The sequence below is a fragment of the Telmatherina bonti genome (genome assembly GCF_933228915.1).
Source record: "Telmatherina bonti genome assembly, chromosome: 10".
In the NCBI taxonomy this organism is placed as follows: Eukaryota; Metazoa; Chordata; class Actinopteri; order Atheriniformes; family Telmatherinidae; genus Telmatherina; species Telmatherina bonti.
Window position 1 is genome coordinate 8,226,074 of NC_136628.1, and position 18,832 is coordinate 8,244,905.

General features: G+C 38.9%; 1 protein-coding gene across 2 annotated transcripts in view; it reads right to left on the reverse strand.

Moving 5' to 3' along the window:
* The window catches only part of rabep1 (rabaptin, RAB GTPase binding effector protein 1), a gene marked incomplete at its 5' end in the record, with an annotated part of 55,468 nt that extends 44,760 nt beyond the window's left edge, over positions 1-10,708 (reverse strand). For both annotated transcript variants that reach the window (XM_079247175.1, XM_079247174.1), the window contains 4 exons: positions 570-730; positions 5,200-5,403; positions 5,669-5,797; positions 10,663-10,708. In XM_079247175.1, coding sequence (XP_079103301.1) covers positions 570-730; positions 5,200-5,403; positions 5,669-5,797; positions 10,663-10,708 — 540 coding nt within the window. The remainder of the gene's footprint in view (positions 1-569; positions 731-5,199; positions 5,404-5,668; positions 5,798-10,662) is intronic.
* Between the last annotated feature and the right edge of the window lie 8,124 nt (positions 10,709-18,832).

An 18,832-nucleotide genomic window follows, 5' to 3' on the forward strand; every position in this document is an offset into this window, starting at 1 on the left:
CTTTATTTGAATAAAGGTTTCAGAGATGAGAAGCTTTGTGTTTAGGGATCTGCAGGTAGACCTTAGCATCTTGCGTGGACGAGTTCCCCAGAAAAGCCGTGGGATCGCCCTTTATGTAACAAATCACAAGCTAACTTCATCACCGTCAGGCTGACATTACTGAAGGGTTTTTCAGCCACACTGAAACTAAACAGCTTTATGTTGTTCTACTTGTTTAAATAACAGAAATATGTACCCCACCCCCCATTCCTGTTCCTTTTAGTGTGAATAAAGTTTGATTTGATCCTTGATAAAATGTTACGAGTTTGCATTATGACTCCTGCCGCACCGTAGCCAACTTCTCTACTCTATTTTATCCATCTGTGTTCTGCTGTAGATCTAAACTGTAGCTGGATCTCTGTCTGGCTGAGAGGCGAGCTTAACTCAACGCCACAACGCCCCACGCGAGTGCGCACATCAAGTTATTAAAGTGTCTCTTTTTTGCCACAAACCCTCCGACACGCTGCCGGATTACATCCAGATCTGCTCTGAGTGACAAACTGCTGAAAACAAAGCAGAGAGATGCCTACTTTCTTCATCTCATCCTCCAGGTTCTCCTCCTCCTGACCCTCTGTGAGCCGCCGCCTCAGGTCGCCCAGTTCCCTCTCCATCGCCTCGCGGTACTGGTTCCACTGGGCTCGCTCCTGGTCCAGTCGCTGGTGGAACTGGACCTCATATTCACACACGGTGTCTACAAGGAAGACAAGCAACGAGAAGAAAAGCATGAATGCCTACCACAACTGTTCCACCGAGGCAGGATTGGTCACATCTGCTTTAAACGTCGAAATTTTAATGAAATTTCTCTGAATATTAAATCCAAACAGAAAAGTTTGGACTGAAAATTTATCCTGCAGCTGCAGATTTTCTTTTAAAAATGAATATTTCAGCTGCTGAGGCTCAACACAAACACAACATCTGGACGTAACAAACAAAAAGCCACGTGTCGCATCCCGTTCCCCCTGACGATGCTGGGAGACACGTACTTCAGGAAACTCTGTTGAAAACACTTTTTTAAAGCTTGGATTCAGGCTGGGAGATGTTACGATATGTATCGTTTGTACGATAGAAAATGTTTATCATTTCATATGAGGTTCTATCGTTTACACCACGATAAGGTGGTTTACTGCAGTATTTTACATCAAGATGTGCTTTACGAACATGGAGGAAGACGGCAGCAGACGTGTTTCAGAGCAGGATAATTCACTAAAAAATGACCGGCCGACCCAAACTGATGAGATTGTTCATATATGAGAACAATGTAATTGATGTGGGACTGAAATGGGATCTGACTCTCCAGGATTACATCAAGACCTTTGACCCAATGAGAAACCAAGGGGGTGTCGATGGTGAACTTTCAATCAAGACGATCTGGTTCATGTTAGGGCTGGGCGATATGACAATATTTATCCTTTGGACGATAGAAAATGTCATTTCATGTGAGGTTCTATCGTTTACGCCACAATAAGGTGCTTTACTGCAGTATTCCCGTCAAGATGTTGCAATAATCAAATCAAATCAAACTTTATTTCTTGAGCTCTTTTCATGCCTCAGGCAACACCAAGTGCTTTACAGGATAAAATCAAGTCAGAAGGATTAAAACAAACAGTGGATAAAAAGGCATTTAAAAAAAAAATAGACACAAGCTCTTTCCACACACTCACACACACACACACACACACACACACTCACACACACACACACACACACACAAGGACATAGAGCAAAGAACCCACCCACATTCCCCGAAAAACATCATTCCCTGAATATTGTCTCTTTAACTGAATTCTGGTTAATAAAACAACTAAAAACATTAAGTAAGTGATAAAAATTCTCACTATACTTGATACTTTGCTCCGAAAATATATTTGGAATGGCAATCGTCCTGCTATTAAATGGTCAGTATTGCAGATGAAAAGAAATAATGGTGGTTGTGGTTGTCCCAACTTTAAACTTTATCATTGGGCTTATGTGCTGAGGAGTCTGACTTTTTGGTTGAATGATAGCAAAAAAATCAGCATGGAAGCCCATTGAAAGTAACCTAATTGAACCACTGAGGTTGAAGGACTTCCTGTTTCTAGGACTGCCAACAAAGAAATGCAGTTTACAGTATGGTCCAATTTTGTCTTATATGCTGGTAGTGTTCAGAGCAGTAGAAAGGTACCTAAAGTGTAAACCAAACTGGTATAAATCCTCACCATTGTGGAACAACAGTCATTTCCTCTCGGGAGGAAAACCTTTTATAAATAAAGGGTGGAATAACAAAGGCATTCAGGTATTACAAGACATTAATGGAGTAGAATCAATTCTTAACTTTCAGGATTTGGTATCTAAATACAGTATTGATAAACACTCATTGTTCTTTTATTTTAGGATAAGATCTGCATGTAAAGCTTATGGAGTTCCCTGGGGATCAGAGCTGAAGGATCACCCCATCTCTAAATGGTTAATGGAAGCTCCCAAAAAGATAGTGTCTTATATTTATGGTCAATTATTGAATCAAAATGCAACGAGCTCAGTAGGAATGAAAGCATGGGAGGAAGAAATTTCAACAGATATGTTTAAACCTGACTGGGAATTAATTTGGTGCAATACTGAGAGAGCCTCAAAATGAAGTATTGCCATAGAGCATATCTAACACCAGTGGTGAGGCATAGAATGGGGGCAACACCTGATCCTTACTGCTCATTTTGTCCCCCGGGAACCATAGGCTCCTTCATTCATGTTGTGTGGGAATGCCCTGCAGTCCAGGAGCTTTGGGGAAAAGTGGTTGACTGCCTAAGCACGTTGACAGGAATCATTTTGCCACTGGACCCAGCTGTACACCTTTTGAATGATGACTCACAAATATCACTGCAGGGAGAATCCCGCAAAATCTGGCTGGCAGGACTCACTGCAATCAAAAAGATTATAGCTCAAAGATGGAAAAGTAATGATGTGTCCTTTAATCATTGGCTTCATAGTTTTCTGGACATTGCATATATGGAACTATCTTCAGCAAGGTTCCACAACGCAACAAATAATACTACTCGACTATGGAGACAACCGATAGAAAGTACTTTTTTAATGTCCTCTAAGTGAACTGTTATGACGGCACACAGTGTGAGCATTACGTTGATGACAAGGGTGGTGGGGGTGGGAGGGTGAGAGTCTATGGGATGGGGTGGGGATGGGGTGGTATGGGGTGGGGAGGGAGGAGGAGGGGGGTATAAATAAAAAAGAACAAGGAGAACTATTTGTTATTGTAAATGTAAAACGATAACCACTGTACACCGTTCCTCTTAATAAAAAAAAACCTTCATGATAAAAAAAAGATGTTGCAATACATAAACAAACATGGAGGAAGACGGTAGCAGGATAATTCACTAAAAGATGACCAGCCAACCCAAACTGATGAGATTGCTCCTAAAAGAGGAACATTTCCGTTGCATGGATGCGGTTTGGATATAAAAAGACAGACGAGGAACCGACAACAGACTAGCTCACAGTCCCAACAACGGACTCCGACACAACTAACTCATTTCATCACCTGCCAAGAATCAGGATAAAGAATACAGAATAAAGAATAGAGTCAAGTGCGTCAAGAGCAGCGTCAAGTGGAGGTGAAAGCTCATAATAAACTCCAGGCGCAAACACTGCAGCAGGTATTTACCCGTCACGTCGCCCAGTTCTAGTTTGGATTGAATGACGTTAAATAAAAGCTTTGTGGGAAAAGTGTGGTGAGAAGAAGTTTTGTTCATTCCTGCCGTCTCCTCCAGCTGGGATGTGCAAACTGGGCCGTTTCTAGCCTGCTGGTATCACAGGATACGACCACCAGCAGCTTTCTGGTGGTGCGTTCGAGGTGTGCTCAGAACTTCGATTTCTGAGAAATTTTTTGCTGGAAACGAATTCCAAACTTGGCCAGATATTCCAGATGTAAAGACGGCTGCGGTCGCGCCTGCACCATAATTATGTTGTTGCGGCTTGTTTGAAAGAAAAGAAAATCACATTAATTATAAACCGATTAAATCGGCTGGTGTTGCCATGGTGACAGTTATAAAGTGGGTTTGTCATCTTCTTCTTTTATGCAGCATTTGTAGATGCTCACAAAGCAACGGAAACAACCTGGTAAAGATGTGATCGATTCCCAAACGTTCACAATTCCAAAAGAGCCTGAATGCAACATCAGCCGGTCAGAAAGACAAACAAGACAGAATGAACTTCTGATCACGACGTTTTACTGTTTTATGAAGCCGATGCTTCTCAGGAACCTAAAAAAAAACATGATTTCATGAGCACGACTAGCAAAGTGGCATCTGGAAGTGAAAAAACGATGACCTTACTAAAATAAATTTCAGTTTTTGGATGAAAATCTGCACATTTTAAAGAACTCAAACTTAAAATTGGGAATTTTAGACATTTTTTTCCCCAATTTTGAGAAGCATTTTCTACTATGTTGCTTAAAGTTCCCTTCACACCCCCATGGCAGCCAATTTATTATTGTTTATTATCTGTTGTTTGATCAAATTTACATCACAAACAAAATTAAAACAACATAAATAAGATAAATTTCACCAACACAAAACTAAGAAATATTTAGCCACCCGTGGAACAGATAAACGACTAAAAACATCACTAACCAATCATTTTATCCAGGACCTTCTAAAAGACTGGATGGTGATTCGTCTACCAAACACAACTGCCGTTTGCTCCCCCCTCCTCCCCCCAACGGGGACAAGCAGTGCACGTTTCTGTGCTTTGGGGGCCTGGATTCAGCAGGACGTCTGACAAAAAGGGTTTGGACCTTTGGCTTGCTGGAACCTTTTCCTGCATCTCCGACCCCACCTCTAAAACCCCACCAGACCCCTGCTGTGCATGAACAGGTTAAAATCACTGCAATGTTTTCATGAACATGTTAATTGCTGATGTTTGCACACTTACTGAACAAAAAGGTTGCATTCTAAGAATGTTAAAAGCTGATCAGTATCTACATAAAGCTTTATAATAAACATAAATAATACAGATGTGTCGACAGTTTGCTTGTATATCAGACAGAAAACATCCACCTGGTGGAGGTAAAAACCCAAACCATGCAGATCTTCTGGTACATTACATGTTGTAACGTAATATTTATCCATTTCCATATTAAATCCACGACAACAGGAGCAGAGCTCGTCTGCTTACCTTTCATGATGGCCTGCAGCGACGCCACCTCCTCCTGCCACTGGCTGCGGACCTGGTCAATGGCTTCCTGCTTGGTGTTTTCCGACACAGTGGCCACGGCTTTGATGGTCTCGATCTCGGCCCGGGCCTGGGACAGCTGGTCCTGCACGGAGCTCAGCTCAGCCTGGGCTCCCTCCAGCGCTGCTGTCTGCCTCTTCAGCTCCTCTGGAGGAGGACGAGGTGCATCGAACACGACGCAGATGATGCAGGACGAGGAGGAAACGGCGTGAGAACAGAGGAAAGCATTCAGCACGGTCACATGCTCCTTACGAGGTTTCAGACTTTCATCTTCAGCAAACCCTCACTCAGCGCAGGTTAACATTCATTCGCTATCTTTATGCCCTCAGTTCAGCACAGACCCCTCCGAGCTCTGCTGTCAATCATTTAAGTAACATAAATTACATAAAACTCGTGGTTATAAGATGCAGACCTTCTTTAGAAACGTAGAGCTCTTTGAACTTGGCCCGCTTCTGGTTGAATTCAGCCTCCAGTTGCTTCTTGAGTCTGATGAACTCGGCCCTCTCCTGCTCCAGCGCCGCCACTCGCTGCTGGAGCACCTCTGGATGGAGAAAAACATTTATAAACCCAACAGCCAAACCAGTAAGGAGCTGTGGTTAACCACTGACATGTAGTTCACCCTTCAACCCCGTATCGCCAACGTCGCCATCAGTTTCTCAGAAGCACTGGTGTGTCCCTCTGTGGGGTAAACTGATGGATATCTTACATTTTAGGGGATTTATGGAAGATTTTCAGGAATTTATTGTCTTAGAGTTATAAACTGATGGTGACAGAAGTGACGTCGCCCAGGGCAACAGAGATCTTGTGCAGTTTTAAGGGTTAATCCAACCACAAAATCTCCTTGTCTTCTGTCACTGTGACAATCAAACTTTATTCACACTTGTTTTAGGGAACAACCGATCGCTTTGCCTCAGACAACAAAACTTTCTGTGAATTTGAAGAAGAAATTATAAACAGTAATTATTAACATGATTCTGCACCAGGAAGAGTTGGATCATTTCCCAAATGATTCACTTTTTAACCGTGTGTTTTTATACTTACGTCAACAGCCGTCAGTCACAGGCTTTTCCTGCACGGAGAGTGTCTCACGCTCGATTTAATTCATACGTTATTCAACAGCGAGCACGCAGACGAACGGAAACATTTACGAGCACGAGCAGCAGGACAGTGCAGCACGACTCTGCCACCGTCATGTAACAGCTGAGCAAACTCTACACAAACTCCTTTGCTTTATTCACACGACTCCCTGATGACCAAAGTCAAGCTTTCCAATAGGTTCAGCTATAAAAATACCTGCAATAAAAACAGCGTGAAGCTCGGTCTCTGCAACAGCAGCAGACATACAACATAAAATATAAGATAAGAACCGCTTTTACCTTCGAACATTCGTGTTCAAGTCTGCAAACCGGCTGGAAAAAGCAGCTTCTGTCCTACAACCAGTTCATTAAAACCTGATGAAATCAGTAGGATAAAAGGAACAGCTCGGTGTAATGAAGTGCTGAACATCCAGCAGCCTGACGATGACCAAGCTGCAGACAAGCCAAGCCCCAAACTCAGAATCTGAAGCATGAAGTGGCTTTAACAAAACCCCTTCACTCATCCTGATTATGAGAATGCAACAAGCTGACTGAACCAGCTCCACTCAAGCATCGTGTTGAATTTTGTCCTTTAATTAAAGCCAAAAATAAATGTTTTTCACTTTAACTGCTGAATTTGAAGCTCCAAACATCAACACATACACTGGGGGAAAACTACCTCCTCAACTCTTAACCTGTCCTCATAAGGGACAAAAAGTGAAAGACGGAATCACCTCCGATAAATGAAACGAACTTTAGACCTTAATGTTCACACAGCAAGAGTGAAAGTGTATTTTAGTGTTTAGAAATGATTTAGTTGTTGGTGAATGGACTCATAGTTAGCATTACCCTCTGTTTGACAGGAAGAAAAAAAACATCTCTCCTGTGTTTTATTTATGATGATTTTCATCATTTATTCATACGTCACTTGTACATTCTCATCACCACCCAGCGAGGTCAGAAAGCCCGTGGAAATCTCCATCCAGTCGTCTGTAGCGGGAAAGTGAGAACGCTGCCGGAGAGTTGTGGCATGTTTGACTGTTCCAGATGAAGAGGAGCGAAGTCACGTAAACGGGGAACAAGTTTTCATCGCTTTCGTGTGACGAAACACCAGGGAACAGCCTGGATTCACGCACACTGGAAGCCCAACCCCTGTCACGCCTACGCAGCTCGTTTGGTCCATGGTTGGTCATCTGATGACCACAAAGACATCAACTTCCGACATGGGGGAGGAGCTGGGAGATGTTTAGGCTGTTGCTGCAAAATTGTCATGGTAACCACTGGTGCACATCATGTTTACAGCAGCTTTAAACATCACAGACCCAAATCTTCATTAAATGCTTTAATTCTTTAAAATGGACCGGACGTGCACGGCCGCCTTATTAACATGATACTGTTGAACCTGCTTTAAAATAAAACCAGAACAGCCTCATAAAGTCATTTATTCCATCAGAAAGCTAAGACGTCCATTTGAAGACAGTCAATGATAAACATAGACTGTATATGAAAGATGGACGGAGCCTCCGGCGGTAAAAAGTGAACTAAAAGTGCATAAAACTGTAGTTCCCCCTTCATCCACTAGGGGCTGCAAAACAGAGCGAATCCCCATAGACTCCCATGTTAAAAAGAGGTTTAATAGGTCAGGTTTACCTTTATGACAACTGTAGGAGGCGTAAAGTTCTTTGTAACTAACCTGTTTTAAAGTAATTAATCTCGAAATTCCGCATAATTAGGGGCGTGTCCTTTTGATTGACAGGTAACAGACCTCCCGCTTCAAGTAAGAAGAATGATGTTTTCTCATGCAGTTTAGAATAACTTTTGGCAATCTATCACAATTCTCTTTAATTCAGCTTCTTCAGATCTGTTTCTACGTAAGAAATTTCATCTCAATTTAAAAAAGTAATCCATGTTCAGTGTGAAAATGCAACACAGTTAAACTCTTCTGACCGCCTCTGGTAGTCACCAGCATGCAGTAGCTACTCAGGCATAGCATTTTAGACGCTGCGAATACATTCTCTGAGGTTCCGAGATGTTACTAGACACCAAGAACATCAATTATTGCAGAGCAAGTCTTCATTTATTCCTGGTGTGTCTTTTTAGAAGGTTTTTCTAAGGAAAGCAGAGAATATTCTTCCCTACAGGCAGGAGAAGTCTTCCAAATGTTCTGAAGAACACGTTCAAGCTGCACAAAAAAGAAAAGCTTTGCCAAGGAATTTTTATCTGAAATAAACACAACCGACCTAAGTCAACAGTGGTCAAATCTTTACCAGATAGTTCTGTTGTTTGTCTTCACCTCGCTGCATGATGGACTGTTGAATAACTCGCATGCTCAACGTTTTAGTGGATCTTCTGCATAAGAACATGTAAAGCAGACAGTTGAGATAATGCTTTATGTGACTGCAGCTGTCCAGATCATACTGTGTGATGATGCAAAAGCACTAACATGGTAATCTGGAGCATAAGAATAAAGGTCTTTGTATTGTAATGTGAAGCTGCATTCATTTTTTTAAAAACTTTAATGCATGTATTCGGTGTTGCTGTAGGAAACTATCCGACTGGGTGGAACAACATCATCATTAGATCCTCCTTCATGCAGATAAACACTAGATCCCCTAATACTGACCCACAGACCTAATATGAAAGATGGACGAAGCCTTCGGCGGTGAAAAGTTAAGCCTATGCGGAAGTGTACAAAAATGCAGTTCCCCCTTCATCCACTAGGGGCGGCATAACAGAGCAAATCCCCATAGACTCCCATGTTTAAAAAAAACAACTTTACAGCAGGAATAAACATGTTTACAGCCTGGTACAAAAATCCATTTTAGTTTAATAGGTCAAGTTTACCTTCATGGCAACTGTGGGGGGAGTGATTTTGTTTCTAACTCGCCCGTTTAAAAGTAATTTATTCTCAAAATTCTGTATATTTAGGGGCGTGTCTGTTTGATTGACAGGGACCCGATCTCCCACTTAAAGTAAGACGAAAGTAGAACAACACGGTTTTTAGCCGGTTAACAACGTGACTTAGCTTTAGCCCTCCGTTAGCTGGTTAGCTCCTGTTATCTCTGGGTTAGCTCTTAGCTACAGAGAGCTCGGAGTTCGCTCGAAGTCAATCATCCACCATAACGCTCACAGCCCCCCTCTCAGCTCCACCTCTTTGTCCACATTTGTATTTTCCGGGCGAGACGACGCACATGCCCCTGCCAAGATGGCGACGGTAGGAACCGCCCACCGAGCTTCAATTCAGCTTTTCAGAAACCTATGGATGACATCACGGAGGCTCCGCCCACCTTTTATATACAGTCAATGCACTGACCCGAAAGCTGCTTGAATAACTTTATAAACACCATGTTCTTTACCTTTGACAGAACTTCTGAGCCTGGAGGCTAATATTTTGAACTGTACTTTAAAGATGTGTTATTTGGGTTTACACTGTATAAGAAGGAACTAGTTGATCAACTCTTTTTGTGCAATCTTATCCTGCTATAAACCAAATTTTATATCCATAAATGCAAAGTTACTAAGACTATACATCAGCTTCATCAAAGAAGTAAAACTCTATCTTCTTCCTCCAATAGTAAAGCCCTGAAAAAATGTCACTTTGCTCTCAATTCAACATTTTCTTATAAATTATACACTTCCAAATATTGGTTGTATATACAACTCCTCGCAAAAGCTAAATGTTTCCATTATGTCTCATAATGCTGTTTGTTATTTGTTATATCACTGCAATGACAAGAATAAAGATTTATTTTTAAAAAATAAAAGAAATGTGACCCTACTGCATCCTAAAATCCCACAGATTATATTCACACCCCTGAAGCTGCAGCATGCATTTATAGTGGGACCCCAGGAGGGTCCCCAGACCCCAGTTTGAGAACAAAAGGCAGATCCTCCTGCAGGCACCACTGTTAGGGTCCAACCCACGTGTGTAGGCATCACACAGCCCATAATAGCAAGCTGATAGGACCCATATGACCTGGACAAGACTTCCAGAGGCTTCCAGAGGCCAGAGCCGGCCTTCGGATCAACTTATACAGACCAGCTGAGGCTACGAGCTAAGCAGCTAGAGAAACAGGGAAATCCACGTTAGCTTGGCTTGAAGTAGCGGCATGATCCCAGTTCTGCAGCTTTAGTAACCTTAAACTGGTTCCGCTGATTTCCATTAAATACCTAGTAACGTGGTGGGAAATGTTGAATATGAGCCAGAGACAAACCAGGGACACGTCGCCCTGAGGATGCTAACAAGCTAATGTTGTCAGGGATGCAGAGGCCGCTGTCATGCAGACCTGCACGCTCCCCCAGCAGCAGGTAACGAGCACGAGACATTTACCGTCATGTTGGGACGACTGGGGGGGTCCAGAGGCCTCCGAGGCCATGGCTTCCTGAGGGGGGGGGGGAGAAGAGTTAGGAGCGTCCCAGAAAACAGGCTACCATCACAACCACGGTGAAGCTAGCGGGAGCGGGGGGCATTTCCGGGTGTGGCTTCAGAATAAAAGCCAAAAGCCTTATAACAACAATAATAAAAATAATGATAGTAATAATAATAATAACAATAACAACAATAACAAATAATAATAGTGATAACAACAACAACAACAATATAAAAATAATAATAATGACAATAATAATAATAATAATAATAATAATAATAATAATAACTAATAATAGTAATAACAACAACAACAATAAAATAATAATAACAATAATACAAATAATGATAGTAATAATAACAACAATAACAAATAATAATTGTGATAACAACAACAAAAAAATAATAATAGTAATGACAATAATAATAATAATAATATTATTATTAATAACAATAATAATAATTATTATATTGATGATGATGATTATTGTAGTAATAATAATAATAATAATAATAATAATAATATAATCATAATAATATAATCATAATAATAATAAATGGTGATGATAAGAGGAAGAAGAACACAACAAAGAAAAGAAAAGACAGTCATTTTTATGTATAGGTGTCAACATTTAACGTGATAATGTGACCTAATAAAAAATAAAAAAAAGAATAAAAACTTCATGATGAAGCTTTAACCTGCATTTGTTGCTTTTGGGGAGAACTGTGTTTACAGACATGGATTTCTGGAATCCATAATTATTTCTGGTTAAGAATAATAATATTAATCATCATCATCATCATAATAAATGTGTATTTCAGTGGTTGGTGTAAAACAATGGAACGCACTTAAAAGCGATTTTAAAAATTGTTCAAATACTTCTCCATTTAAATTGAAAAATAAAGAGTACATTTTAAAACTGTATGCAAGAAAAAATTTTTTTTAAAAAAAGTTAATTTCAAACCTGTTTTTTGTTCTTAATGTTTGCCGTAGATGATGCCATCCAGTTGGTTTACTTTGAAATGAGGATGGGGTCGGGTTTATAAGATTAATTCTTCTTCCTACTCCACTTTTCTTTTCTTTTGTTTTTTGCATGAAATGTACTACAATGGTTGTGTCGTAGTTGTTGTAACTCCGGAGTATATTTTCTGTTATTGTTTTTTGGATTTACTAATATATTATGGAAAAGTCAAGAGAATAAAAAATGTTGAAATGAAATAAAATAATAATAATAAATGGTGATAAGAGAAAGGAGAACACAACAAAGATGGGGAAAGAGAGTAATTTTTATGTAGAGGTGCCAACATTTAACGTCCTAATGTTACCTAATGAAATGAAACATAATGAAAACTTAATAATGAAGCTTTAACCTGCATGGATTTTGGGATGACCTGTGTTGACAGACAGGGATTTCTGGAAGTCTTCCTGAATCCATAGTTATTTCCAGTAGAGAATCATGTCTGCTTTTAATGCGGAAAATCACCAGCATCCAGCCTTGTCCCATGCATACAGAGATTCTTTGTGATTCTCTGAATCACACTGTAGATGCTGGCATCAGAAATTTCATGTTGATAAACTTTTTTTTTTCTTAATTTAATTGTTTAATCATTTTTGTTTGATTGACCTGATTAGTAGTCAAACATTCTTACAGTCGTTTTTTTTTTAATTTGTATCTGTTGTTTGTCCGGCCTTTTGTTGCTTCTCTTCCAACATTTTACAGGCGTGTTTCTGCCATCAGGGTAAAAATGAGCTCATATTTTCCATCAGATGGAAAATGTCTCTGTTTCAACATTTGATATGTTGTTTATTTTCCACTCAGAATAAAATATAAGATTAAAAACATATTGCTTTCTGATTTCTTTAACATTTTACACAGCGTCTCAACTTTGTTGGAACTAATGTTGAATTTTTTTGCAATATTTTGCATTTTCAAGCTAATATTTTGCAGCTAAAATGAATATTTCTTGTTTAACACTTATTTAATATTTTCCTGATTCAATTATTAGTAGAAATTCATGTCTGCAAGTCTTTATTTCATACAAATTATTTCTTTTTCATACAGAAACAACCTACAGTCAAACATTTCATGTAAAAGCAAGACATTTAACAACATAAAACAGAAGCTTCGGAAACTTGCAGCTGCACATTAAAACCATCTTTTTTTGTTAACTCCCTAAAGACTGGTGGTAAAGTTGTGAAACGTCACATTAAAAGGAAGCGAAAATATAAGAGATTTAGAAAGGAAACTTGCTTGTGTCACGTTATTAGCATTCTTTACTCAATAAAAGTTCTTTGTCTAGATGGTTGGCTTTGATTTCTTTATGATGACAAATTCAAACTCTGACTAAGATGAACTTGATGATGTAGAAGTTTAAGATGTTTCGCTTCCAGAAATACACACAACAAAAACCCAGATGTGGTCGCTGGAGCATGACAACGGGTGGGGACAGCACAGTTTCAGCCCTCAGCTTTCCTCACCTAACTAAGATAATAAGAAACTGTGATGCGGAATAACTGCAGATTACTACTGCACTTTAACTCAGCATCTGAAACATCAGCAGTTTACTGAATAGGCACTTTTTTTTTCTTTTTTTTTTTTTATTATTATATGGAGCTAAAAGTAGACTTATCTCAAATAGAATTCCAGCAACAACAGAAAAGCTGAAGGAGAGTTGATGTCTTGAATCAGCAGTATTTGCTGGAAGCTGCAGGAAGCTGTTGCAGGATGCAGGGAGGAAAGATAAGGAGGGAAAAAACACTATCGTGTTCACAGAGACATGCAGACAGCAAAAACACATCCTTTCAGCTGAAATAAACTCTGAAACTGCAGTCTGCAACTCTTGCATTGCTCTTCAGTACAGATTCAGGCAGCAGAATTAGCAGCATGTGTCTCAGCAGTGCAGGAGGCAGGACTTCCTACCAAGAAGAGAGTCCCTGGAGGTTGCAAGGAGGTGTGTTTAGTTCTCAGAATACTAATGTAAATACCAAAATAACTTTAGGACGCAGCCAACGTCCAAAAAGAGGAAGTGGTGAACAGTCTTCTTTCCGACTCGCAGCTCTGTATACTGAAAAGCAGCAGCTCAGATGTGTTACTGGGACGTCTGACTCTCATGTGCTTCTTCTTTAACACTTTGTTTTCTTTTTGACCGTCTGTCAGAGCCTCCATGGAGCTTATGCGCAAATACATCTGGCTGTTTGTGGTAGTTGTGATTTTTTTTGTGTCCATGCTGATCGTCCTCGTCTTCCTGCTCATCAACAAATGCATAGCCAGACAAGGTAGGCTGAGCTTCCCTGCACCACATCTGGCAGGCGTTACATTTGCATGTTAACAACAAAAAAATTAGCACAATTTCCTGACATTAGACACATATTTTTTAATCCTCTTACACCTTAGTTAACTCGCACAGCTTTTGTTTTACATGCTTGTAAAGATGCAGCGATATCTTACTTTTATTGTTTTATTTAAGCAGGAAGTGTTGAAAAGCGTTAAATCCTCTTTTAGAACAATAACTTGGTGGAAAAATGCAAGAAGATGTTAAATATGGTGTCAAATCTATGTGAAAATATGGGTTTTGGAATCATACTGTCCATATTTTGTTTAACTACCAGGTTGTTGTCTGTAATCTGAGCAGAGAGATTAAAAATTACACGTTTTATATGTATTATTATAAATTTAATGTTCTCATCAGCTCTACAGCGTCCAAATGTGATTTATAAATAATAAGATAATAAATAATAATTAATATATGATAATTTAGCCTCATTTAAAATATTTTTATCACAAATAACTTCATGAGAAGAAAATGCTGAACAAATAAAAAAGAACTTTAATATTATTTGATAAAATTGAATAATCTAATAGATCAAGTGTCTGGTTTGGATTAAAACATAATCAGATATTTAGGAAGGCTAATTTTTCTGCCTCAGACTGGAAAAGATCCAAATATCTCATTTTTATCTATTAACTGTTTGGCTTTGCGAGGCTGAAAGTTGTTTCTTCTGTGCATCTTCTGCTGTCCTGCGAGGGGAAGTTGTCTTCTGTTGCCGCATAACCCAATCTGACCCCGTTGTTCTGGGAAAATTCAGACTTCGCTGAAGTAGTTTGATCTAGAAAAGCAGTAAGAAATCCTGCTTTGGTCGACGTTGTAGCAGTTCAAACTAGCCTGAGACTCATCAAGCATGACTTTACAAAAATCTGAACCAGAATGCAACTGGAGTTTAGCAGAAATGAAACTTTGATGTGAGCTTGTGTGAACCAATCTCAGGCATCTATGTCGACTTTTCAGATATTTTCATTTATTTAATTAGTTGGTTACTGAATCTAGAATTAAAAGAAAAATGACTTGACAACAAAGTTGTGTTTAAAGTCGGTTTAAAGCTACTGATGTGTTACCGTTCATCTGTAAAAGGAAGAAAATATAAAAATCTTTTAAAAGTACAGGTTCATATTCTGCATAATAATGTCTGTGTGACTAAAATCATATGTTTTCCACTTTGTCAATACAAATGTATGAATGTGGCGGTAGCATTGAACTTCATTTTCTGCTGGAAATTATATATATAATATAATATAATATAATATAATATAATATAATATAATATAATATAATATAATATAATATCTTATAATATAATATAATATAATATAATATAATATAATATAATATAATATAATATAATATAATATAATATAATATAACCTGGGATTATATGGTACTGTACAATATGATTTAATTTAATTTAATTTAATTTAATTTAATTTAATTTAATTTAATTTAATTTAATTTAATTTAATTTAATTTAATTTAATTTCATTTCATTTTGGGGGTTGGACTTTAACATGTAAATTATGATGAATTAATTACAGGAAATGAACATGTTGAAGAATTAATGTATTCAATTGCAGAACGTTTTTCAGGTCTTGATTTCCTGGTACACCGATTTTACTGATGCACACCGTAGACGTCCACTAAAAACTTTGGTGCTATATTTAGTGACTCTTCTCACGACTCTATTTAAAGAAAAGTGACCATGTCAGCGAGGTTTTTTTTTTTTTTTTTTTTGTGTACTTGAAGACTTTTGATGAGTAACGTGAAAGCAGGTTTACTCCAAAAGTACTATAATACGTTGTAGACTGCAGCAGCTAGTTAAAATATTCCAAAATACATTTTAACTTTATACCTGTTCAGTTTTGACCAGGATTTTTTTCCCTACTGTTTCAAATAGAAATAAAATTAAATGTATCTTTCGAGATATTAATAGAGCCTGTATTTACTATATTAATATCTGTTTTTTATTTGATTCTCTCCATTAAAATATGTTGGAATTAAATCAAATATTTGTTTTTTGGGAAAATATTGTTATGCAATTAATCACAAAGCCTATAATTAATTTTTATTAATCAATTCCCACCTATAAATTTAATCAAGCTGAATTAAATGTAATGTCCCAAAATGACAGAGTCGATGTTTCCGAGGACTAAAATACAAAATCAGATTAAACTTTTTATTTTTATATTACATAAATATTATGTCAGATTTGTCCCTTTTTGTCTTGATAGTGTTGTGTTGCTTGGTGAGTATTTTGTCTAAAAAAAAAAAAAAAGAAAACAAAAAACAGCAAGTATTTATTGTAAAAGCATTGCAGATAACAGCTGAATTCCCTCTCCAGACAAATTTTGCCTCCTTCGTTAAGTTAACACGACTGAAACATAACAGCAGAAAATACCGACGAGGATGACACATCAGTCCATGTGGTGCAGATGATTTCCTGAAACACCTGACCTCCGATCAGCTGAGCTGGAACAGCAGAGTAAACTTAAATGATACTTTTCTGCACATAAAATCATCTGACGACGCTGAACGCCTTTGTGATCCGTTTTCATTTCAGGCTGCGAGTTCCTTTATTTTAGATTTTATCCATGTAAAACTCATCTAAACTGTGTTTTATATAACTTTCCATGTGGATAAATGAACAGATAGGACATAATTTTACAGTTTTCCTCCACATTTTCCATTTATGACTGGTGCTGTTGGTAAATCCCATCTCTGTGCTGAATCAAAACTCCCTGGCTGTGACCAACTTCCTGTTCAGCTCCTCCCTGTTTGATTCATTGCCACGGCGGCATCATCACGAGAATTATGCAACTCTGTCTCACAACATGACGTTTAGCACGAAATCTACTCATTAAGTACACTAAAATCTGATCCCGTGTAAAATAAAATCTCCAATTCATATAATAATACATTTATAAATAAATTTTGAGTCAGTATTTTGATAATGAAGATTATCTTTTTAAGATTAAACATATTTATATAACAGGTAGGAAGTCATGTTTAATATGTGACTACGGGGATTAAATATGGACAATAAAGGATTTATATGTAAATAAGGAGTAATTTCAAGTGGTTTATTGAAAATCTTTCCTCTGTAAATTAGCATGAAAATAGAAAATATTTTTATCAGACGAAGGCAAAGCAGGTTTATTTGTGCATCACATGTAGAGGTTTGCATGAAAACATTAAACTCATTACAGCAGCTTAATGCTTCAGTCCTCCACATGTTCTTTTGTGATAAAAGTCTGACAGACTTCCTAACGGTCTCGATGCAACGCTGAATTTCAGGACTGCACCAGCATTTCTGAATTTATCATTAATTTACAACGCCGCTGTCTGAAGCTGACTTTTAATCTTCCTTCCTCGGTTCCAAAAACTGTTTTAGTTTTGTCTTCGTTTAAAGCTGGGATGGGTAATGTTGGGGAGCTAGGATGATCTGAAAATGGCGCCCTGTCTTGACTCCTCCCCCTTTCATAGCCACTCCCCCTTTATTGGCTCCTCCCTCTGTCTTGGCCCCGCCCCCTCTGGTTTTGCTCCTTGCGTGATCCGAGGCTTTTTTATTCGCAGCTTTTTCCACCAACAGTTTTCTCTTTCTCAGCTGTTTAGCGGGAGCACAAATAAACGGAGCCGGGTCGGGAAATCCTTCCTTCACTTCTTTGTATTTTCATCCTAACACGCTATTAATATGCAGGGTGTGGCTATCAGGTATGCGCTGCTGGAGGGGGAGGAGGGGAGCCGGGAGAAGAAGCTTAGGAAATATAAGAAATGAACAACTCCATTTGAACATTTGGATTGGTCAGAGTTTTTACAGATTTACAGTAAACTGAGGGGTCTAACTATATTTCTTATTGTTCATTATTACAAACTGTATCGACTACTATCAGGACAAGGAACCACTTCACCCAGAGTAAAAAAATATATCTGTGAGCAAGATTATGAACTATAGCTTTAACTGAAGGAGGTTCAGGCACATCCAGTCCTGATTAATGGATCTCATCAGGGTTTGAATGGGACGATATTCTCCTGATCAGACTGTTTGACCCTTTGATGACCCTGATTGGTTTATCAGCTTCTTCCAGTGAACATGTTACAGAGTTTATTTGCATATCAATGAGAGCACGTGTGTTCAGCAAGGCGGGATTATCCAATGGGCATTAAGGGCACAGGCCCCGGGGTCCTCATTTGGGGCCCACGTAGGGCAAACACAGGCAGTTCAGACATGAAACAAAATGTACGTAAAAGCCAGATAGTTACACCACAGAGTCTGGTGTGTTCCTATTGGTACCACTGGCTGAGAGATGTTAGAAATGTCATTTCACAGTGTATCATTCACAATCTTCACAATGTTGCGGTGGTGAAGGGGGCCCTGGAACACTCTGGGCCCAGGGGCCTGTCCACTTTTAATCCGGCCCTGGTGGTCAGTAACCACAGCAACAACTAAACCCAACTGGTTTCCCTGTTTGCAACTGGAAGACAATCACCTCCAGTGTGATGTTTACTTGTTCAGAAGTGAACAAAGACTGAAAGCAATCCGCTGAAGTTTCACGGACACGAGAAACGTACGATTGAGGCTCCAGCAGAATCAGAACCACTTAAACTTTGTCGTCATACTTTGGTGCATGACGAAATTACAGCAGCTGCCTGTTGTGGTTTTAGCTCGCTGCTCGACCTACATGCAAGACTCTCAGGAGACAAAAAGTTGTCCTGAAAAGGGTGTTTAAATGCAGCGAGGGGAACGGGTGAGCTCTGAACCATTCCTGAATGGAGTGAGGAGGATGTCTGGAGGGCAGAAAGG